The sequence below is a fragment of the Notamacropus eugenii genome, chromosome 3, assembly GCF_028372415.1.
Source record: "Notamacropus eugenii isolate mMacEug1 chromosome 3, mMacEug1.pri_v2, whole genome shotgun sequence".
In the NCBI taxonomy this organism is placed as follows: domain Eukaryota; kingdom Metazoa; phylum Chordata; class Mammalia; order Diprotodontia; family Macropodidae; genus Notamacropus; species Notamacropus eugenii.
Genome location: NC_092874.1, coordinates 213,388,215 through 213,409,555, shown reverse-complemented (window position 1 = coordinate 213,409,555; position 21,341 = coordinate 213,388,215). Strand labels below are relative to the sequence as shown.

General features: G+C 51.5%; 1 protein-coding gene across 1 annotated transcript in view; it reads right to left on the bottom strand.

The window, feature by feature from the left end:
- Nucleotides 1-3,437: 3,437 nt before the first annotated feature.
- LOC140531957 (uncharacterized) overlaps nucleotides 3,438-21,341 on the bottom strand; it is a 20,108-nt gene continuing 2,204 nt past the window's right edge. The window contains exons 3-10 of the mRNA XM_072650566.1: nucleotides 20,149-20,248; nucleotides 19,772-19,819; nucleotides 17,114-17,215; nucleotides 14,448-14,549; nucleotides 11,781-11,882; nucleotides 9,112-9,213; nucleotides 6,457-6,558; nucleotides 3,438-3,899 (exon numbers count right to left, since the gene is read on the bottom strand). Of these exons, the coding sequence (XP_072506667.1) occupies nucleotides 3,438-3,899; nucleotides 6,457-6,558; nucleotides 9,112-9,213; nucleotides 11,781-11,882; nucleotides 14,448-14,549; nucleotides 17,114-17,215; nucleotides 19,772-19,819; nucleotides 20,149-20,248 (1,120 nt within the window). The remainder of the gene's footprint in view (nucleotides 3,900-6,456; nucleotides 6,559-9,111; nucleotides 9,214-11,780; nucleotides 11,883-14,447; nucleotides 14,550-17,113; nucleotides 17,216-19,771; nucleotides 19,820-20,148; nucleotides 20,249-21,341) is intronic.

The window sequence follows — 21,341 nt, the reverse complement described above, 5'->3', positions numbered from 1 at the left end:
TCGTCTGCAAACAAAGTCATGCAACTCTCCCTTTCCTTCAGTGTTGATGTGCAGCATTTTCAGGGTAAATAATTTACCATCAGCACAGAGCCTGACCATCACAGTGTTTTTGACATTGTTGAAGGTGTCTGACAACAATGAGGAAAACATACTAAAAAGCGTGGGAACAAATAGAGTCCTACTTCACTTCATTGTGACTAAGAAAGCATAAGAGTATTGAACATTGTCAAGAACTGCTGAAAGTAGGTCATTAAGAAACTCAACCAATTCAACTCACTGAGTAAAATTAAAGGAAAATCAACTGAGTGATAGTCGAGCTCCTGTGGATGTGAATTACCTTACCAAGGATTGCTGATATATACAACAGCTTATATATAAATATAATAGTTTCAATGTGTTCATATGAATAGGACTCCAACAAGTGCCTAGCAAAGTCAATTTACAGGTCCAGACAAAGAAATAGTGGCCAAAAAGGAGAATCTTAAATTAACTACCATGAATTCCAGAATCTCAAATGTACCTGCTGTAAGAAGGAGAGCTCCTGAAAAGATAAGGCATGATAAAAATCAGAAGGCTTTTCTAAGAATTTCACTTAGGACTATTTTCATGTAGAAGCATATAACTTGCATGCATCTTTGTAGTTATAACTGCATAATGCCTCATTTTTTTAAAAAAAGAGAGATATGGAAAAGAGGAGACTTGCATAGAAAAGTTAGGCAGAGGCTTCTCTATGATGGAAAAAAGATGCTTTACTACCAAAAAAAGGGAAAGAGAAAAAAAATTGGAATAGAAAGATATTAAGAAGAAAAAGTAGGAATTTGTAGCACCTTGGCAAAAAAGAGAAAATGCATCCAACCACAGCTGACATAATAGAGGTTTAGAACTGCAAATGCATAAGTACTATGAGAAAACAAAACCCAAGAATTATTGGTCTGAAGGCCAGTGAAAGCCCTATTCCAAAGATAGTCCTGGGGAAGTAGAAACGACTGGACTAAAGACTGGGAAGCCAGGCAAAATAAAAATGAAGATCTGCCTGTCAATGTGAATGGGGTGAATGAGGATGTTACATGGGGGATCAAATGTTGCTCTTAAAAGTGGTAAGAAAGCAAAAAACACCACATAGATTTTCATACAGTAAGAGTACAAACAGCATAAGATTAATTAAAAAGTAGAGTTGAAAGAAGAGGAGAGAAGAGAAGATCTCTGAATAACACTCACCATATGTGACTCCACTGGCAATGCTGCCTCCAACTGTTGAACTTCCCTGAGTGGAGATGTCAACTCTGTTTGTCCTCCTGAATTCTGTAATCGCGATAGCTTCGGGCAAAAAAGAGAAATGGAGAATCAGAGGTGGAGGTGGCAATGGACATGGAATGGTTGATGGTAGTTTCATGAATGAGGTGTGTATTTCATAAGATATATTTATTTTCTTCATTGTCATCTTGCCTGTCTTTTCCCTCAGTAAGGTCCACCCAACTGAGGAACAACATGAAGGGCAGATGGACACAAAAGGGAGGATGCTGAGTCAAACCGATCAGCAGTATGTTGGTTTGGAATTCAAGACTTGTCATTTCTCTCCTAAGACGTTACAACTGTGCCTGCAAGAATTTGGGAAAAAATGGAAATGTGAAGACTGATGTGCAATAACCTTCAAGCCTAGTGTTTCTTCTTCCTTCTTAAGGGAACCAAGGAATCAGGGAGGTGATGCCAGGATATTAAAGGAGAAGGATAGAAGGGAGGTTGGGGTGCGCAAGGAAAAAAGCACCACTCATTCTATGAAAAAACCTTGGTTCAGCGCAGAGATAAAGATCAAAGTGACTAGAGATGGATGTGGAGAAAATGAGACAGGGAGATAAAGACAGTGAGTGAGACAGAGAGAAAAAAGAGAAAGGCAGATAGATAGATAGATAGAGAGAGAGAGAGAGAGAGACAGAGAGAGAGAGACAGAGAGAGAGAGAGAGAGAGAGAGAGAGAGAGAGAGAGAGAGAGAGAGAGAATGGGGGAGGGAGAGAGGGAGGCAGAGAGAGAATGAGAGAATCAGGTTGCTTTTGAGAGTCTTAGGTGTAGAGTTTGTTGGATTTTTGAAAAGAGACAAGAGGGAATGGGAGAATTCGTTTGGGTGCTGAGGCAGGGTGGAGTTGGATGAGGCATTTGAGGTGAAAGTCAAGTGCTGAGGAAGTCAAGTTTGGCTAATCCAACATGGAAGAGGCAGAATGGAGAAATCTAGAAAGTCGACTGCCTTAGCTAAGAAATGACGGTTGGACATCTCAGCAGACAGAAGGTGTAGTGTTTTGTGGCCTCCCCAGGGGGAAATGTTGCCAGAAATCTTCCAGCGTTTTGATTCCCTGCTTACAATGAGAAGAAGAAAAGCGATGTTGAGTGAGCTTCAGGAAGACGAAAGGCCAATGCGGCATTCTCGGCAAGGTGAAGGGAGGATATCATTTGGCCCCTGGGCGCTGCCAAACGAGGGCCTTGAGAAGGGCAGAGTGGAGAGGGCATTGTCACCTTCCGGATTTGGAGTCATTGACCTAAGGACAAAGCCTCCAAGAGGCCTGACAACATGGTGGCCTGCCTCAAGAGAGGCTGGCTTTGGAATTTGGTGCCTAGCAGGAAGCAGCCTTTCGAAAGGGAACAGCAAGGGCCAGAAGATTCCTGAGATGCCACTCACTTGGAGACACTGCAGTGGAAGTGGTGCTCCCAGGAGATGGTCTTACTGTTGCGCTGGTTTCAGGTCTGCTTGTGCCAGTGCCTGCCATGGAAGTGCTTCCTTCTAGGTGCAGAGGAAAGGAGAAATCGTGTGGTTAGGAGAGGGCATTGCAAGCGACCTTTCTGATGATGTAGCTGTTTGGTTTGCAGGTGGGTGCCTAGGAGTGCAGGGCAGGACTCCTTGCCAATGGGGCTTCCTCTCAGGTTCTCCCCAGAGGGCCCCAGTTGTGTCCTAGATCAAGGAAGAGAGGTTCGCAGAGATGTGAGGAGCTGATGAGCCCTGGCAACCCGGATCCATTACCGTGCCTGGTATTTGCCAAATTCTCGTATGGACCTGCTCCTCGTCCCATAAGCTAAAGGATGCTGCCCCAGTGACAAGGCTGTCCATTGACTGTCTAGCAGGTCAGCTGTCATGAGCAAAAGGCTGCTGATTTGTGCCTTTGTGAAGCATGAGTGGCTAGGTTTTGCTCTCCGTTTGGGGAGCGTCTTCTGATTTGGAGCAAAGAGATATTGGCGAGGAGACCCTTGTTGTGGATGGAGAGGCAGAGGCCACCCTGTGTGGGACAGGGAAATGGTGCTCTCCTCGCCAAGCCAGGAAAGGAGAAAAGAAGCAATGTGCAAGCCGAAGAGGAAGTGAAGAAGGGAAATGAGGCGGTTGTTGCACCTTGGCAAAGAGGGGAATCTTTCCTGCGTTGCCTCCTCTGCCAGTTGATTTTTGCGGTGCATGGCAGTTAGCGAATGTCCAAGCTCTTTCGTCTCAAGTCGCCCAAACGCAAAAGTCGTGCTGGGAGAGGCAGGGCAGAGCCCATGGCAGGCCTGTCCATTTGGTTTTCATGGCAGGCTAGGGGGGAGTTGGGAGTCGCTGGCTGCTGGCCCGCTTTGTTTGGGAAAACCAGATGGAGCATGGGCACGTCAAAGGCACCGCCTTTGGGGGAGAGTCGAAATGGTGGCTGTTGAAAGACCCCGGAAAGCCTGGGAACAAGAGGCTCAGGCAGAAGGCACGAGTGGGAATATGGTTGCTTGCCACCTGACTTTGGCTCCTTCCAAAAGGAGACAGCCAGGTCCCAGAAGACGCCTGAAATGCCACTCACCTTGTGTGGATCCACTGGAAGTGCTGCTCGCACTTGCTGTTGTTCCTCTAGTGGTGCTTTCAGGTCTGTTTGTGCCAGTGCTTCCTGGCGTCGTGGTTCCACCTGGCCAAAAGGAGAAATGGAGAGCCAGTTAAGAAGGCAATGGGCTTGGAATGGGTGCTAGGAGGGCTGCAAACGTCCACGAAAGAGGTGTGCATGCCCGACGGAAGGTGTGTTTGGTGCATTGAACGATTGTCATCCTGCCTGCATTTCTTGTCAAGGTGGCCCTCCCAGTTGCCCAGACATGTGAATTGCAGCTCAACACAAAAGGGAAGGAAGGGAGCTAAAAGTAGCAGCAGCTGCTTGGTTTGCAAGTCGTGCCATGTCCTGTACGGCTCCAGATGTTTCCCCTGTGCTGTAAGAATGTGCATCAAACGCTTCATGGCAAGAGTGATTCCGGATGTCCTTGAGGTCTTTGGTTTCCCCCTTGCCTCTGAAATCATAGCAGGCCCTCAGGGACGTGATGGCATGATGGGGCAGAGAGATGGATTGCAGGGCGGATTGAAGACAAAAGGCTCAGAGAGTCTTTGGAGCATCTGGGTCCAGGGCCCAGATCCAGAGGAGAAAGAGGAGACAAGGACCAGGATGCAGCAGGACCCACTGTCCTTGTGAAATTGCGGTTTTTCCAGGTCTGGCTAAGAAGGGGAATCACTAAGCAAATTGGATTCTTGTCATGCTCGCATGTCTGGAATGCCTATGGGCGACCATGTGTTTGCATGGCAGGGTGCTTGTGAAAGGGCTTGTTGAGAAAGGCATAGTGAAAGGAAGAGATAGAGAGAGCGAGAGAGAGAGAGAGAGAGAGAGAGAGAGAGAGAGGGAGGGAGGGAGGGAGAGAGGGAGGCAGAGAGAGAATGAGAGAATCAGGTTGCTTTTGAGAGTCTTAGGTGTAGAGTTTGTTGGATTTTTGAAAAGAGACAAGAGGGAATGGGAGAATTCGTTTGGGTGCTGAGGCAGGGTGGAGTTGGATGAGGCATTTGAGGTGAAAGTCAAGTGCTGAGGAAGTCAAGTTTGGCTAATCCAACATGGAAGAGGCAGAATGGAGAAATCTAGAAAGTCGACTGCCTTAGCTAAGAAATGACGGTTGGACATCTCAGCAGACAGAAGGTGTAGTGTTTTGTGGCCTCCCCAGGGGGAAATGCTGCCAGAAATCTTCCAGCGTTTTGATTCCCTCCTTACAATGAGAAGAAGAAAAGCGATGTTGAGTGAGCTTCAGGAAGACGAAAGGCCAATGCGCCATTCTCGGCAAGGTGAAGGGAGGATATCATTTGGCCCCTGGGCGCTGCCAAACGAGGGCCTTGAGAAGGGCAGTGTGGAGAGGGCATTGTCACCTTCCGGATTTGGAGTCATTGACCTAAGGACAAAGCCTCCAAGAGGCCTGACAACATGGTGGCCTGCCTCAAGAGAGGCTGGCTTTGGAATTTGGTGCCTAGCAGGAAGCAGCCTTTCGAAAGGGAACAGCAAGGGCCAGAAGATTCCTGAGATGCCACTCACTTGGAGACACTGCAGTGGAAGTAGTGCTCCCAGGAGATGGTCTTACTGTTGCGCTGGTTTCAGGTCTGCTTGTGCCAGTGCCTGCCATGGAAGTGCTTCCTTCTAGGTGCAGAGGAAAGGAGAAATCGTGTGGTTAGGAGAGGGCATTGCAAGCGACCTTTCTGATGATGTAGCTGTTTGGTTTGCAGGTGGGTGCCTAGGAGTGCAGGGCAGGACTCCTTGCCAATGGGGCTTCCTCTCAGGTTCTCCCCAGAGGGCCCCAGTTCTGTCCTAGATCAAGGAAGAGAGGGGCGCAGAGATGTGAGGAGCTGATGAGCCCTGGCAACCCGGATCCATTACCGTGCCTGGTATTTGCCGAATTCTCGTATGGACCTGCTCCTCGTCCCATAAGCTAAAGGATGCTGCCCCAGTGACAAGGCTGTCCATTGACTGTCTAGCAGGTCAGCTGTCATGAGCAAAAGGCTGCTGATTTGTGCCTTTGTGAAGCATGAGTGGCTAGGTTTTGCTCTCCGTTTGGGGAGCGTCTTCTGATTTGGAGCAAAGAGATATTGGCGAGGAGACCCTTGTTGTGGATGGAGAGGCAGAGGCCACCCTGTGTGGGACAGGGAAATGGTGCTCTCCTCGCCAAGCCAGGAAAGGAGAAAAGAAGCAATGTGCAAGCCGAAGAGGAAGTGAAGAAGGGAAATGAGGCGGTTGTTGCACCTTGGCAAAGAGGGGAATCTTTCCTGCGTTGCCTCCTCTGCCAGTTGATTTTTGCGGTGCATGGCAGTTAGCGAATGGCCAAGCTCTTTCGTCTCAAGTCGCCCAAACGCAAAAGTCGTGCTGGGAGAGGCAGGGCAGAGCCCATGGCAGGCCTGTCCATTTGGTTTTCATGGCAGGCTAGGGGGGAGTTGGGAGTCGCTGGCTGCTGGCCCGCTTTGTTTGGGAAAACCAGATGGAGCATGTGCACGTCAAAGGCACCGCCTTTGGGGGAGAGTCGAAATGGTGGCTGTTGAAAGACCCCGGAAAGCCTGGGAACAAGAGGCTCAGGCAGAAGGCACGAGTGGGAATATGGTTGCTTGCCACCTGACTTTGGCTCCTTCCAAAAGGAGACAGCCAGGTCCCAGAAGACGCCTGAAATGCCACTCACCTTGTGTGGATCCACTGGAAGTGCTGCTCGCACTTGCTGTTGTTCCTCTAGTGGTGCTTTCAGGTCTGTTTGTGCCAGTGCTTCCTGGCGTCGTGGTTCCACCTGGCCAAAAGGAGAAATGGAGAGCCAGTTAAGAAGGCAATGGGCTTGGAATGGGTGCTAGGAGGGCTGCAAACGTCCACGAAAGAGGTGTGCATGCCCGACGGAAGGTGTGTTTGGTGCATTGAACGATTGTCATCCTGCCTGCATTTCTTGTCAAGGTGGCCCTCCCAGTTGCCCAGACATGTGAATTGCAGCTCAACACAAAAGGGAAGGAAGGGAGCTAAAAGTAGCAGCAGCAGCTTGGTTTGCAAGTCGTGCCATGTCCTGTACGGCTCCAGATGTTTCCCCTGTGCTGTAAGAATGTGCATCAAACGCTTCATGGCAAGAGTGATTCCGGATGTCCTTGAGGTCTTTGGTTTCCCCCTTGCATCTGAAATCATAGCAGGCCCTCAGGGACGTGATGGCATGATGGGGCAGAGAGATGGATTGCAGGGCGGATTGAAGACAAAAGGCTCAGAGAGTCTTTGGAGCATCTGGGTCCAGGGCCCAGATCCAGAGGAGAAAGAGGAGACACGGACCAGGATGCAGTAGGACCCACTGTCCTTGTGAAATTGCGGTTTTTCCAGGTCTGGCTAAGAAGGGCAATCACTAAGCAAATTGGATTCCTGTCATGCTCGCATGTCTGGAATGCCTGTGGGTGACCATGTGTTTGCATGGCAGGGTGCTTGTGAAAGGGCTTGTTGAGAAAGGCATAGTGAAAAGAAGAGAGAGAGAGAGAGAGAGAGAGAGAGAGAGAGAGAGAGAGAGAGAGAGGGAGGGAGGGAGAGAGGGAGGCAGAGAGAGAATGAGAGAATCAGGTTGCTTTTGAGAGTCTTAGGTGTAGAGTTTGTTGGATTTTTGAAAAGAGACAAGAGGGAATGGGAGAATTCGTTTGGGTGCTGAGGCAGGGTGGAGTTGGATGAGGCATTTGAGGTGAAAGTCAAGTGCTGAGGAAGTCAAGTTTGGCTAATCCAACATGGAAGAGGCAGAATGGAGAAATCTAGAAAGTCGACTGCCTTAGCTAAGAAATGACGGTTGGACATCTCAGCAGACAGAAGGTGTAGTGTTTTGTGGCCTCCCCAGGGGGAAATGCTGCCAGAAATCTTCCAGCGTTTTGATTCCCTCCTTACAATGAGAAGAAGAAAAGCGATGTTGAGTGAGCTTCAGGAAGACGAAAGGCCAATGCGCCATTCTCGGCAAGGTGAAGGGAGGATATCATTTGGCCCCTGGGCGCTGCCAAACGAGGGCCTTGAGAAGGGCAGTGTGGAGAGGGCATTGTCACCTTCCGGATTTGGAGTCATTGACCTAAGGACAAAGCCTCCAAGAGGCCTGACAACATGGTGGCCTGCCTCAAGAGAGGCTGGCTTTGGAATTTGGTGCCTAGCAGGAAGCAGCCTTTCGAAAGGGAACAGCAAGGGCCAGAAGATTCCTGAGATGCCACTCACTTGGAGACACTGCAGTGGAAGTGGTGCTCCCAGGAGATGGTCTTACTGTTGCGCTGGTTTCAGGTCGGCTTGTGCCAGTGCCTGCCATGGAAGTGCTTCCTTCTAGGTGCAGAGGAAAGGAGAAATCGTGTGGTTAGGAGAGGGCATTGCAAGCGACCTTTCTGATGATGTAGCTGTTTGGTTTGCAGGTGGGTGCCTAGGAGTGCAGGGCAGGACTCCTTGCCAATGGGGCTTCCTCTCAGGTTCTCCCCAGAGGGCCCCAGTTGTGTCCTAGATCAAGGAAGAGAGGGGCGCAGAGATGTGAGGAGCTGATGAGCCCTGGCAACCCGGATCCATTACCGTGCCTGGTATTTGCCGAATTCTCGTATGGACCTGCTCCTCGTCCCATAAGCTAAAGGATGCTGCCCCAGTGACAAGGCTGTCCATTGACTGTCTAGCAGGTCAGCTGTCATGAGCAAAAGGCTGCTGATTTGTGCCTTTGTGAAGCATGAGTGGCTAGGTTTTGCTCTCCGTTTGGGGAGCGTCTTCTGATTTGGAGCAAAGAGATATTGGCGAGGAGACCCTTGTTGTGGATGGAGAGGCAGAGGCCACCCTGTGTGGGACAGGGAAATGGTGCTCTCCTCGCCAAGCCAGGAAAGGAGAAAAGAAGCAATGTGCAAGCCGAAGAGGAAGTGAAGAAGGGAAATCAGGCGGTTGTTGCACCTTGGCAAAGAGGGGAATCTTTCCTGCGTTGCCTCCTCTGCCAGTTGATTTTTGCGGTGCATGGCAGTTAGCGAATGGCCAAGCTCTTTCGTCTCAAGTCGCCCAAACGCAAAAGTCGTGCTGGGAGAGGCAGGGCAGAGCCCATGGCAGGCCTGTCCATTTGGTTTTCATGGCAGGCTAGGGGGGAGTTGGGAGTCGCTGGCTGCTGGCCCGCTTTGTTTGGGAAAACCAGATGGAGCATGTGCACGTCAAAGGCACCGCCTTTGGGGGAGAGTCGAAATGGTGGCTGTTGAAAGACCCCGGAAAGCCTGGGAACAAGAGGCTCAGGCAGAAGGCACGAGTGGGAATATGGTTGCTTGCCACCTGACTTTGGCTCCTTCCAAAAGGAGACAGCCAGGTCCCAGAAGACGCCTGAAATGCCACTCACCTTGTGTGGATCCACTGGAAGTGCTGCTCGCACTTGCTGTTGTTCCTCTAGTGGTGCTTTCAGGTCTGTTTGTGCCAGTGCTTCCTGGCGTCGTGGTTCCACCTGGCCAAAAGGAGAAATGGAGAACCAGTTAAGAAGGCAATGGGCTTGGAATGGGTGCTAGGAGGGCTGCAAACGTCCACGAAAGAGGTGTGCATGCCCGACGGAAGGTGTGTTTGGTGCATTGAACGATTGTCATCCTGCCTGCATTTCTTGTCAAGGTGGCCCTCCCAGTTGCCCAGACATGTGAATTGCAGCTCAACACAAAAGGGAAGGAAGGGAGCTAAAAGTAGCAGCAGCAGCTTGGTTTGCAAGTCGTGCCATGTCCTGTACGGCTCCAGATGTTTCCCCTGTGCTGTAAGAATGTGCATCAAACGCTTCATGGCAAGAGTGATTCCGGATGTCCTTGAGGTCTTTGGTTTCCCCCTTGCATCTGAAATCATAGCAGGCCCTCAGGGACGTGATGGCATGATGGGGCAGAGAGATGGATTGCAGGGCGGATTGAAGACAAAAGGCTCAGAGAGTCTTTGGAGCATCTGGGTCCAGGGCCCAGATCCAGAGGAGAAAGAGGAGACACGGACCAGGATGCAGTAGGACCCACTGTCCTTGTGAAATTGCGGTTTTTCCAGGTCTGGCTAAGAAGGGCAATCACTAAGAAAATTGGATTCCTGTCATGCTGGCATGTCTGGAATGCCTGTGGGTGACCATGTGTTTGCATGGCAGGGTGCTTGTGAAAGGGCTTGTTGAGAAAGGCATAGTGAAAAGAAGAGAGAGAGAGAGAGAGAGAGAGAGAGAGAGAGAGAGAGAGAGAGAGAGAGAGAGAGAGGGAGGGAGGGAGGGAGAGAGGGAGGCAGAGAGAGAATGAGAGAATCAGGTTGCTTTTGAGAGTCTTAGGTGTAGAGTTTGTTGGATTTTTGAAAAGAGACAAGAGGGAATGGGAGAATTCGTTTGGGTGCTGAGGCAGGGTGGAGTTGGATGAGGCATTTGAGGTGAAAGTCAAGTGCTGAGGAAGTCAAGTTTGGCTAATCCAACATGGAAGAGGCAGAATGGAGAAATCTAGAAAGTCGACTGCCTTAGCTAAGAAATGACGGTTGGACATCTCAGCAGACAGAAGGTGTAGTGTTTTGTGGCCTCCCCAGGGGGAAATGTTGCCAGAAATCTTCCAGCGTTTTGATTCCCTCCTTACAATGAGAAGAAGAAAAGCGATGTTGAGTGAGCTTCAGGAAGACGAAAGGCCAATGCGCCATTCTCGGCAAGGTGAAGGGAGGATATCATTTGGCCCCTGGGCGCTGCCAAACGAGGGCCTTGAGAAGGGCAGTGTGGAGAGGGCATTGTCACCTTCCGGATTTGGAGTCATTGACCTAAGGACAAAGCCTCCAAGAGGCCTGACAACATGGTGGCCTGCCTCAAGAGAGGCTGGCTTTGGAATTTGGTGCCTAGCAGGAAGCAGCCTTTCGAAAGGGAACAGCAAGGGCCAGAAGATTCCTGAGATGCCACTCACTTGGAGACACTGCAGTGGAAGTAGTGCTCCCAGGAGATGGTCTTACTGTTGCGCTGGTTTCAGGTCGGCTTGTGCCAGTGCCTGCCATGGAAGTGCTTCCTTCTAGGTGCAGAGGAAAGGAGAAATCGTGTGGTTAGGAGAGGGCATTGCAAGCGACCTTTCTGATGATGTAGCTGTTTGGTTTGCAGGTGGGTGCCTAGGAGTGCAGGGCAGGACTCCTTGCCAATGGGGCTTCCTCTCAGGTTCTCCCCAGAGGGCCCCAGTTGTGTCCTAGATCAAGGAAGAGAGGGGCGCAGAGATGTGAGGAGCTGATGAGCCCTGGCAACCCGGATCCATTACCGTGCCTGGTATTTGCCGAATTCTCGTATGGACCTGCTCCTCGTCCCATAAGCTAAAGGATGCTGCCCCAGTGACAAGGCTGTCCATTGACTGTCTAGCAGGTCAGCTGTCATGAGCAAAAGGCTGCTGATTTGTGCCTTTGTGAAGCATGAGTGGCTAGGTTTTGCTCTCCGTTTGGGGAGCGTCTTCTGATTTGGAGCAAAGAGATATTGGCGAGGAGACCCTTGTTGTGGATGGAGAGGCAGAGGCCACCCTGTGTGGGACAGGGAAATGGTGCTCTCCTCGCCAAGCCAGGAAAGGAGAAAAGAAGCAATGTGCAAGCCGAAGAGGAAGTGAAGAAGGGAAATCAGGCGGTTGTTGCACCTTGGCAAAGAGGGGAATCTTTCCTGCGTTGCCTCCTCTGCCAGTTGATTTTTGCGGTGCATGGCAGTTAGCGAATGGCCAAGCTCTTTCGTCTCAAGTCGCCCAAACGCAAAAGTCGTGCTGGGAGAGGCAGGGCAGAGCCCATGGCAGGCCTGTCCATTTGGTTTTCATGGCAGGCTAGGGGGGAGTTGGGAGTCGCTGGCTGCTGGCCCGCTTTGTTTGGGAAAACCAGATGGAGCATGTGCACGTCAAAGGCACCGCCTTTGGGGGAGAGTCGAAATGGTGGCTGTTGAAAGACCCCGGAAAGCCTGGGAACAAGAGGCTCAGGCAGAAGGCACGAGTGGGAATATGGTTGCTTGCCACCTGACTTTGGCTCCTTCCAAAAGGAGACAGCCAGGTCCCAGAAGACGCCTGAAATGCCACTCACCTTGTGTGGATCCACTGGAAGTGCTGCTCGCACTTGCTGTTGTTCCTCTAGTGGTGCTTTCAGGTCTGTTTGTGCCAGTGCTTCCTGGCGTCGTGGTTCCACCTGGCCAAAAGGAGAAATGGAGAACCAGTTAAGAAGGCAATGGGCTTGGAATGGGTGCTAGGAGGGCTGCAAACGTCCACGAAAGAGGTGTGCATGCCCGACGGAAGGTGTGTTTGGTGCATTGAACGATTGTCATCCTGCCTGCATTTCTTGTCAAGGTGGCCCTCCCAGTTGCCCAGACATGTGAATTGCAGCTCAACACAAAAGGGAAGGAAGGGAGCTAAAAGTAGCAGCAGCAGCTTGGTTTGCAAGTCGTGCCATGTCCTGTACGGCTCCAGATGTTTCCCCTGTGCTGTAAGAATGTGCATCAAACGCTTCATGGCAAGAGTGATTCCGGATGTCCTTGAGGTCTTTGGTTTCCCCCTTGCATCTGAAATCATAGCAGGCCCTCAGGGACGTGATGGCATGATGGGGCAGAGAGATGGATTGCAGGGCGGATTGAAGACAAAAGGCTCAGAGAGTCTTTGGAGCATCTGGGTCCAGGGCCCAGATCCAGAGGAGAAAGAGGAGACACGGACCAGGATGCAGTAGGACCCACTGTCCTTGTGAAATTGCGGTTTTTCCAGGTCTGGCTAAGAAGGGCAATCACTAAGAAAATTGGATTCCTGTCATGCTGGCATGTCTGGAATGCCTGTGGGTGACCATGTGTTTGCATGGCAGGGTGCTTGTGAAAGGGCTTGTTGAGAAAGGCATAGTGAAAAGAAGAGAGAGAGAGAGAGAGAGAGAGAGAGAGAGAGAGAGAGAGAGAGAGAGAGAGAGAGGGAGGGAGGGAGGGAGAGAGGGAGGCAGAGAGAGAATGAGAGAATCAGGTTGCTTTTGAGAGTCTTAGGTGTAGAGTTTGTTGGATTTTTGAAAAGAGACAAGAGGGAATGGGAGAATTCGTTTGGGTGCTGAGGCAGGGTGGAGTTGGATGAGGCATTTGAGGTGAAAGTCAAGTGCTGAGGAAGTCAAGTTTGGCTAATCCAACATGGAAGAGGCAGAATGGAGAAATCTAGAAAGTCGACTGCCTTAGCTAAGAAATGACGGTTGGACATCTCAGCAGACAGAAGGTGTAGTGTTTTGTGGCCTCCCCAGGGGGAAATGTTGCCAGAAATCTTCCAGCGTTTTGATTCCCTCCTTACAATGAGAAGAAGAAAAGCGATGTTGAGTGAGCTTCAGGAAGACGAAAGGCCAATGCGCCATTCTCGGCAAGGTGAAGGGAGGATATCATTTGGCCCCTGGGCGCTGCCAAACGAGGGCCTTGAGAAGGGCAGTGTGGAGAGGGCATTGTCACCTTCCGGATTTGGAGTCATTGACCTAAGGACAAAGCCTCCAAGAGGCCTGACAACATGGTGGCCTGCCTCAAGAGAGGCTGGCTTTGGAATTTGGTGCCTAGCAGGAAGCAGCCTTTCGAAAGGGAACAGCAAGGGCCAGAAGATTCCTGAGATGCCACTCACTTGGAGACACTGCAGTGGAAGTAGTGCTCCCAGGAGATGGTCTTACTGTTGCGCTGGTTTCAGGTCGGCTTGTGCCAGTGCCTGCCATGGAAGTGCTTCCTTCTAGGTGCAGAGGAAAGGAGAAATCGTGTGGTTAGGAGAGGGCATTGCAAGCGACCTTTCTGATGATGTAGCTGTTTGGTTTGCAGGTGGGTGCCTAGGAGTGCAGGGCAGGACTCCTTGCCAATGGGGCTTCCTCTCAGGTTCTCCCCAGAGGGCCCCAGTTGTGTCCTAGATCAAGGAAGAGAGGGGCGCAGAGATGTGAGGAGCTGATGAGCCCTGGCAACCCGGATCCATTACCGTGCCTGGTATTTGCCGAATTCTCGTATGGACCTGCTCCTCGTCCCATAAGCTAAAGGATGCTGCCCCAGTGACAAGGCTGTCCATTGACTGTCTAGCAGGTCAGCTGTCATGAGCAAAAGGCTGCTGATTTGTGCCTTTGTGAAGCATGAGTGGCTAGGTTTTGCTCTCCGTTTGGGGAGCGTCTTCTGATTTGGAGCAAAGAGATATTGGCGAGGAGACCCTTGTTGTGGATGGAGAGGCAGAGGCCACCCTGTGTGGGACAGGGAAATGGTGCTCTCCTCGCCAAGCCAGGAAAGGAGAAAAGAAGCAATGTGCAAGCCGAAGAGGAAGTGAAGAAGGGAAATGAGGCGGTTGTTGCACCTTGGCAAAGAGGGGAATCTTTCCTGCGTTGCCTCCTCTGCCAGTTGAGTTTTGCGGTGCATGGCAGTTAGCGAATGGCCAAGCTCTTTCGTCTCAAGTCGCCCAAACGCAAAAGTCGTGCTGGGAGAGGCAGGGCAGAGCCCATGGCAGGCCTGTCCATTTGGTTTTCATGGCAGGCTAGGGGGGAGTTGGGAGTCGCTGGCTGCTGGCCCGCTTTGTTTGGGAAAACCAGATGGAGCATGTGCACGTCAAAGGCACCGCCTTTGGGGGAGAGTCGAAATGGTGGCTGTTGAAAGACCCCGGAAAGCCTGGGAACAAGAGGCTCAGGCAGAAGGCACGAGTGGGAATATGGTTGCTTGCCACCTGACTTTGGCTCCTTCCAAAAGGAGACAGCCAGGTCCCAGAAGACGCCTGAAATGCCACTCACCTTGTGTGGATCCACTGGAAGTGCTGCTCGCACTTGCTGTTGTTCCTCTAGTGGTGCTTTCAGGTCTGTTTGTGCCAGTGCTTCCTGGCGTCGTGGTTCCACCTGGCCAAAAGGAGAAATGGAGAGCCAGTTAAGAAGGCAATGGGCTTGGAATGGGTGCTAGGAGGGCTGCAAACGTCCACGAAAGAGGTGTGCATGCCCGACGGAAGGTGTGTTTGGTGCATTGAACGATTGTCATCCTGCCTGCATTTCTTGTCAAGGTGGCCCTCCCAGTTGCCCAGACATGTGAATTGCAGCTCAACACAAAAGGGAAGGAAGGGAGCTAAAAGTAGCAGCAGCAGCTTGGTTTGCAAGTCGTGCCATGTCCTGTACGGCTCCAGATGTTTCCCCTGTGCTGTAAGAATGTGCATCAAACGCTTCATGGCAAGAGTGATTCCGGATGTCCTTGAGGTCTTTGGTTTCCCCCTTGCATCTGAAATCATAGCAGGCCCTCAGGGACGTGATGGCATGATGGGGCAGAGAGATGGATTGCAGGGCGGATTGAAGACAAAAGGCTCAGAGAGTCTTTGGAGCATCTGGGTCCAGGGCCCAGATCCAGAGGAGAAAGAGGAGACACGGACCAGGATGCAGTAGGACCCACTGTCCTTGTGAAATTGCGGTTTTTCCAGGTCTGGCTAAGAAGGGCAATCACTAAGAAAATTGGATTCCTGTCATGCTGGCATGTCTGGAATGCCTGTGGGTGACCATGTGTTTGCATGGCAGGGTGCTTGTGAAAGGGCTTGTTGAGAAAGGCATAGTGAAAAGAAGAGAGAGAGAGAGAGAGAGAGAGAGAGAGAGAGAGAGAGAGAGAGAGAGAGAGAGAGAGGGAGGGAGGGAGAGAGGGAGGCAGAGAGAGAATGAGAGAATCAGGTTGCTTTTGAGAGTCTTAGGTGTAGAGTTTGTTGGATTTTTGAAAAGAGACAAGAGGGAATGGGAGAATTCGTTTGGGTGCTGAGGCAGGGTGGAGTTGGATGAGGCATTTGAGGTGAAAGTCAAGTGCTGAGGAAGTCAAGTTTGGCTAATCCAACATGGAAGAGGCAGAATGGAGAAATCTAGAAAGTCGACTGCCTTAGCTAAGAAATGACGGTTGGACATCTCAGCAGACAGAAGGTGTAGTGTTTTGTGGCCTCCCCAGGGGGAAATGCTGCCAGAAATCTTCCAGCGTTTTGATTCCCTCCTTACAATGAGAAGAAGAAAAGCGATGTTGAGTGAGCTTCAGGAAGACGAAAGGCCAATGCGCCATTCTCGGCAAGGTGAAGGGAGGATATCATTTGGCCCCTGGGCGCTGCCAAACGAGGGCCTTGAGAAGGGCAGTGTGGAGAGGGCATTGTCACCTTCCGGATTTGGAGTCATTGACCTAAGGACAAAGCCTCCAAGAGGCCTGACAACATGGTGGCCTGCCTCAAGAGAGGCTGGCTTTGGAATTTGGTGCCTAGCAGGAAGCAGCCTTTCGAAAGGGAACAGCAAGGGCCAGAAGATTCCTGAGATGCCACTCACTTGGAGACACTGCAGTGGAAGTAGTGCTCCCAGGAGATGGTCTTACTGTTGCGCTGGTTTCAGGTCGGCTTGTGCCAGTGCCTGCCATGGAAGTGCTTCCTTCTAGGTGCAGAGGAAAGGAGAAATCGTGTGGTTAGGAGAGGGCATTGCAAGCGACCTTTCTGATGATGTAGCTGTTTGGTTTGCAGGTGGGTGCCTAGGAGTGCAGGGCAGGACTCCTTGCCAATGGGGCTTCCTCTCAGGTTCTCCCCAGAGGGCCCCAGTTCTGTCCTAGATCAAGGAAGAGAGGGGCGCAGAGATGTGAGGAGCTGATGAGCCCTGGCAACCCGGATCCATTACCGTGCCTGGTATTTGCCGAATTCTCGTATGGACCTGCTCCTCGTCCCATAAGCTAAAGGATGCTGCCCCAGTGACAAGGCTGTCCATTGACTGTCTAGCAGGTCAGCTGTCATGAGCAAAAGGCTGCTGATTTGTGCCTTTGTGAAGCATGAGTGGCTAGGTTTTGCTCTCCGTTTGGGGAGCGTCTTCTGATTTGGAGCAAAGAGATATTGGCGAGGAGACCCTTGTTGTGGATGGAGAGGCAGAGGCCACCCTGTGTGGGACAGGGAAATGGTGCTCTCCTCGCCAAGCCAGGAAAGGAGAAAAGAAGCAATGTGCAAGCCGAAGAGGAAGTGAAGAAGGGAAATGAGGCGGTTGTTGCACCTTGGCAAAGAGGGGAATCTTTCCTGCGTTGCCTCCTCTGCCAGTTGAGTTTTGCGGTGCATGGCAGTTAGCGAATGGCCAAGCTCTTTCGTCTCAAGTCGCCCAAACGCAAAAGTCGTGCTGGGAGAGGCAGGGCAGAGCCCATGGCAGGCCTGTCCATTTGGTTTTCATGGCAGGCTAGGGGGGAGTTGGGAGTCGCTGGCTGCTGGCCCGCTTTGTTTGGGAAAACCAGATGGAGCATGTGCACGTCAAAGGCACCGCCTTTGGGGGAGAGTCGAAATGGTGGCTGTTGAAAGACCCCGGAAAGCCTGGGAACAAGAGGCTCAGGCAGAAGGCACGAGTGGGAATATGGTTGCTTGCCACCTGACTTTGGCTCCTTCCAAAAGGAGACAGCCAGGTCCCCAGAAGACGCCTGAAATGCCACTCACCTTGTGTGGATCCACTGGAAGTGCTGCTCGCACTTGCTGTTGTTCCTCTAGTGGTGCTTTCAGGTCTGTTTGTGCCAGTGCTTCCTGGCGTCGTGGTTCCACCTGGCCAAAAGGAGAAATGGAGAGCCAGTTAAGAAGGCAATGGGCTTGGAATGGGTGCTAGGAGGGCTGCAAACGTCCACGAAAGAGGTGTGCATGCCCGACGGAAGGTGTGTTTGGTGCATTGAACGATTGTCATCCTGCCTGCATTTCTTGTCAAGGTGGCCCTCCCAGTTGCCCAGACATGTGAATTGCAGCTCAACACAAAAGGGAAGGAAGGGAGCTAAAAGTAGCAGCAGCAGCTTGGTTTGCAAGTCGTGCCATGTCCTGTACGGCTCCAGATGTTTCCCCTGTGCTGTAAGAATGTGCATCAAACGCTTCATGGCAAGAGTGATTCCGGATGTCCTTGAGGTCTTTGGTTTCCCCCTTGCATCTGAAATCATAGCAGGCCCTCAGGGACGTGATGGCATGATGGGGCAGAGAGATGGATTGCAGGGCGGATTGAAGACAAAAGGCTCAGAGAGTCTTTGGAGCATCTGGGTCCAGGGCCCAGATCCAGAGGAGAAAGAGGAGACACGGACCAGGATGCAGTAGGACCCACTGTCCTTGTGAAATTGCGGTTTTTCCAGGTCTGGCTAAGAAGGGCAATCACTAAGAAAATTGGATTCCTGTCATGCTGGCATGTCTGGAATGCCTGTGGGTGACCATGTGTTTGCATGGCAGGGTGCTTGTGAAAGGGCTTGTTGAGAAAGGCATAGTGAAAAGAAGAGAGAGAGAGAGAGAGAGAGAGAGAGAGAGAGAGAGAGAGAGAGAGAGAGAGGGAGGGAGGGAGAGAGGGAGGCAGAGAGAGAATGAGAGAATCAGGTTGCTTTTGAGAGTCTTAGGTGTAGAGTTTGTTGGATTTTTGAAAAGAGACAAGAGGGAATGGGAGAATTCGTTTGGGTGCTGAGGCAGGGTGGAGTTGGATGAGGCATTTGAGGTGAAAGTCAAGTGCTGAGGAAGTCAAGTTTGGCTAATCCAACATGGAAGAGGCAGAATGGAGAAATCTAGAAAGTCGACTGCCTTAGCTAAGAAATGACGGTTGGACATCTCAGCAGACAGAAGGTGTAGTGTTTTGTGGCCTCCCCAGGGGGAAATGCTGCCAGAAATCTTCCAGCGTTTTGATTCCCTCCTTACAATGAGAAGAAGAAAAGCGATGTTGAGTGAGCTTCAGGAAGACGAAAGGCCAATGCGCCATTCTCGGCAAGGTGAAGGGAGGATATCATTTGGCCCCTGGGCGCTGCCAAACGAGGGCCTTGAGAAGGGCAGTGTGGAGAGGGCATTGTCACCTTCCGGATTTGGAGTCATTGACCTAAGGACAAAGCCTCCAAGAGGCCTGACAACATGGTGGCCTGCCTCAAGAGAGGCTGGCTTTGGAATTTGGTGCCTAGCAGGAAGCAGCCTTTCGAAAGGGAACAGCAAGGGCCAGAAGATTCCTGAGATGCCACTCACTTGGAGACACTGCAGTGGAAGTAGTGCTCCCAGGAGATGGTCTTACTGTTGCGCTGGTTTCAGGTCGGCTTGTGCCAGTGCCTGCCATGGAAGTGCTTCCTTCTAGGTGCAGAGGAAAGGAGAAATCGTGTGGTTAGGAGAGGGCATTGCAAGCGACCTTTCTGATGATGTAGCTGTTTGGTTTGCAGGTGGGTGCCTAGGAGTGCAGGGCAGGACTCCTTGCCAATGGGCTTCCTCTCAGGTTCTCCCCAGAGGGCCCCAGTTGTGTCCTAGATCAAGGAAGAGAGGGGCGCAGAGATGTGAGGAGCTGATGAGCCCTGGCAACCCGGATCCATTACCGTGCCTGGTATTTGCCGAATTCTCGTATGGACCTGCTCCTCGTCCCATAAGCTAAAGGATGCTGCCCCAGTGACAAGGCTGTCCATTGACTGTCTAGCAGGTCAGCTGTCATGAGCAAAAGGCTGCTGATTTGTGCCTTTGTGAAGCATGAGTGGCTAGGTTTTGCTCTCCGTTTGGGGAGCGTCTTCTGATTTGGAGCAAAGAGATATTGGCGAGGAGACCCTTGTTGTGGATGGAGAGGCAGAGGCCACCCTGTGTGGGACAGGGAAATGGTGCTCTCCTCGCCAAGCCAGGAAAGGAGAAAAGAAGCAATGTGCAAGCCGAAGAGGAAGTGAAGAAGGGAAATGAGGCGGTTGTTGCACCTTGGCAAAGAGGGGAATCTTTCCTGCGTTGCCTCCTCTGCCAGTTGAGTTTTGCGGTGCATGGCAGTTAGCGAATGGCCAAGCTCTTTCGTCTCAAGTCGCCCAAACGCAAAAGTCGTGCTGGGAGAGGCAGGGCAGAGCCCATGGCAGGCCTGTCCATTTGGTTTTCATGGCAGGCTAGGGGGGAGTTGGGAGTCGCTGGCTGCTGGCCCGCTTTGTTTGGGAAAACCAGATGGAGCATGTGCACGTCAAAGGCACCGCCTTTGGGGGAGAGTCGAAATGGTGGCTGTTGAAAGACCCCGGAAAGCCTGGGAACAAGAGGCTCAGGCAGAAGGCACGAGTGGGAATATGGTTGCTTGCCACCTGACTTTGGCTCCTTCCAAAAGGAGACAGCCAGGTCCCAGAAGACGCCTGAAATGCCACTCACCTTGTGTGGATCCACTGGAAGTGCTGCTCGCACTTGCTGTTGTTCCTCCTAGTGGTGCTTTCAGGTCTGTTTGTGCCAGTGCTTCCTGGCGTCGTGGTTCCACCTGGCCAAAAGGAGAAATGGAGAGCCAGTTAAGAAGGCAATGGGGCTTGGAATGGGTGCTAGGAGGGCTGCAAACGTCCCACGAAAGAGGTGTGCATGCCCGACGGAAGGTGTGTTTGGTGCATTGAACGATTGTCATCCTGCCTGCATTTCTTGTCAAGGTGGCCCTCCCAGTTGCCCCAGACATGTGAATTGCAGACTCAACACAAAAGGGAAGGAAGGGAGCTAAAAGTAGCAGCAGCAGCTTGGTTTGCAAGTCGTGCCATGTCCTGTACGGCTCCAGATGTTTCCCCTGTGCTGTAAGAATGTGCATCAAACGCTTCATGGCAAGAGTGATTCCGGATGTCCTTGAGGTCTTTGGTTTCCCCCTTGCATCTGAAATCATAGCAGGCCCCTCAGGGACGTGATGGCATGATGGGGCAGAGAGATGGATTGCAGGGCGGATTGAAGACAAAAGGCTCAGAGAGTCTTTGGAGCATCTGGGTCCAGGGCCCAGATCCAGAGGAGAAAGAGGAGACACGGACCAGGATGCAGTAGGACCCACTGTCCTTGTGAAATTGCGGTTTTTCCAGGTCTGGCTAAGAAGGGCAATCACTAAGCAAATTGGATTCCTGTCATGCTGGCATGTCTGGAATGCCTGTGGGTGACCATGTGTTTGCATGGCAGGGTGCTTGTGAAAGGGCTTGTTGAGAAAGGCATAGTGAAAGAAGAGAGAGAGAGAGAGAGAGAGAGAGAGAGAGAGAGAGAGAGAGAGAGAGAGGGAGGGAGGGAGGGAGAGAGGGAGGCAGAGAGAGAATGAGAGAATCAGGTTGCTTTTGAGAGTCTTAGGTGTAGAGTTTGTTGGATTTTGAAAAGAGACAAGAGGGAATGGGAGAATTCGTTTGGGTGCTGAGGCAGGGTGGAGTTGGATGAGGCATTTGAGGTTGAAAGTCAAGTGCTGAGGAAGTCAAGTTTGGCTAATCCAACAATGGAAGAGGCAGAATGGAGAAATCTAGAAAGTCGACTGCCTTAGCTAAGAAATGACGGTTGGACATCTCAGCAGACAGAAGGTGTAGTGTTTTGTGGCCTCCCCAGGGGGAAATGCTGCCAGAAATCTTCCAGCGTTTTGATTCCCTCCTTACAATGAGAAGAAGAAAAGCGATGTTGAGTGAGCTTCAGGAAGACGAAAGGCCAATGCGCCATTCTCGGCAAGGTGAAGGGAGGATATCATTTGGCCCCTGGGCGCTGCCAAACGAGGGCCTTGAGAAGGGCAGGTGTGGAGAGGGCATTGTCACCTTCCGGATTTGGAGTCATTGACCTAAGGACAAAGCCTCCAAGAGGCCTGACAACATGGTGGCCTGGCCCTCAAGAGAGGCTGGCTTTGGAATTTGTGCCTAGCAGGAAGCAGCCTTTCGAAAGGGAACAGCAAGGGCCAGAAGATTCCTGAGCATGCCACTCACTTGGAGACACTGCAGTGGAAGTGGTGCTC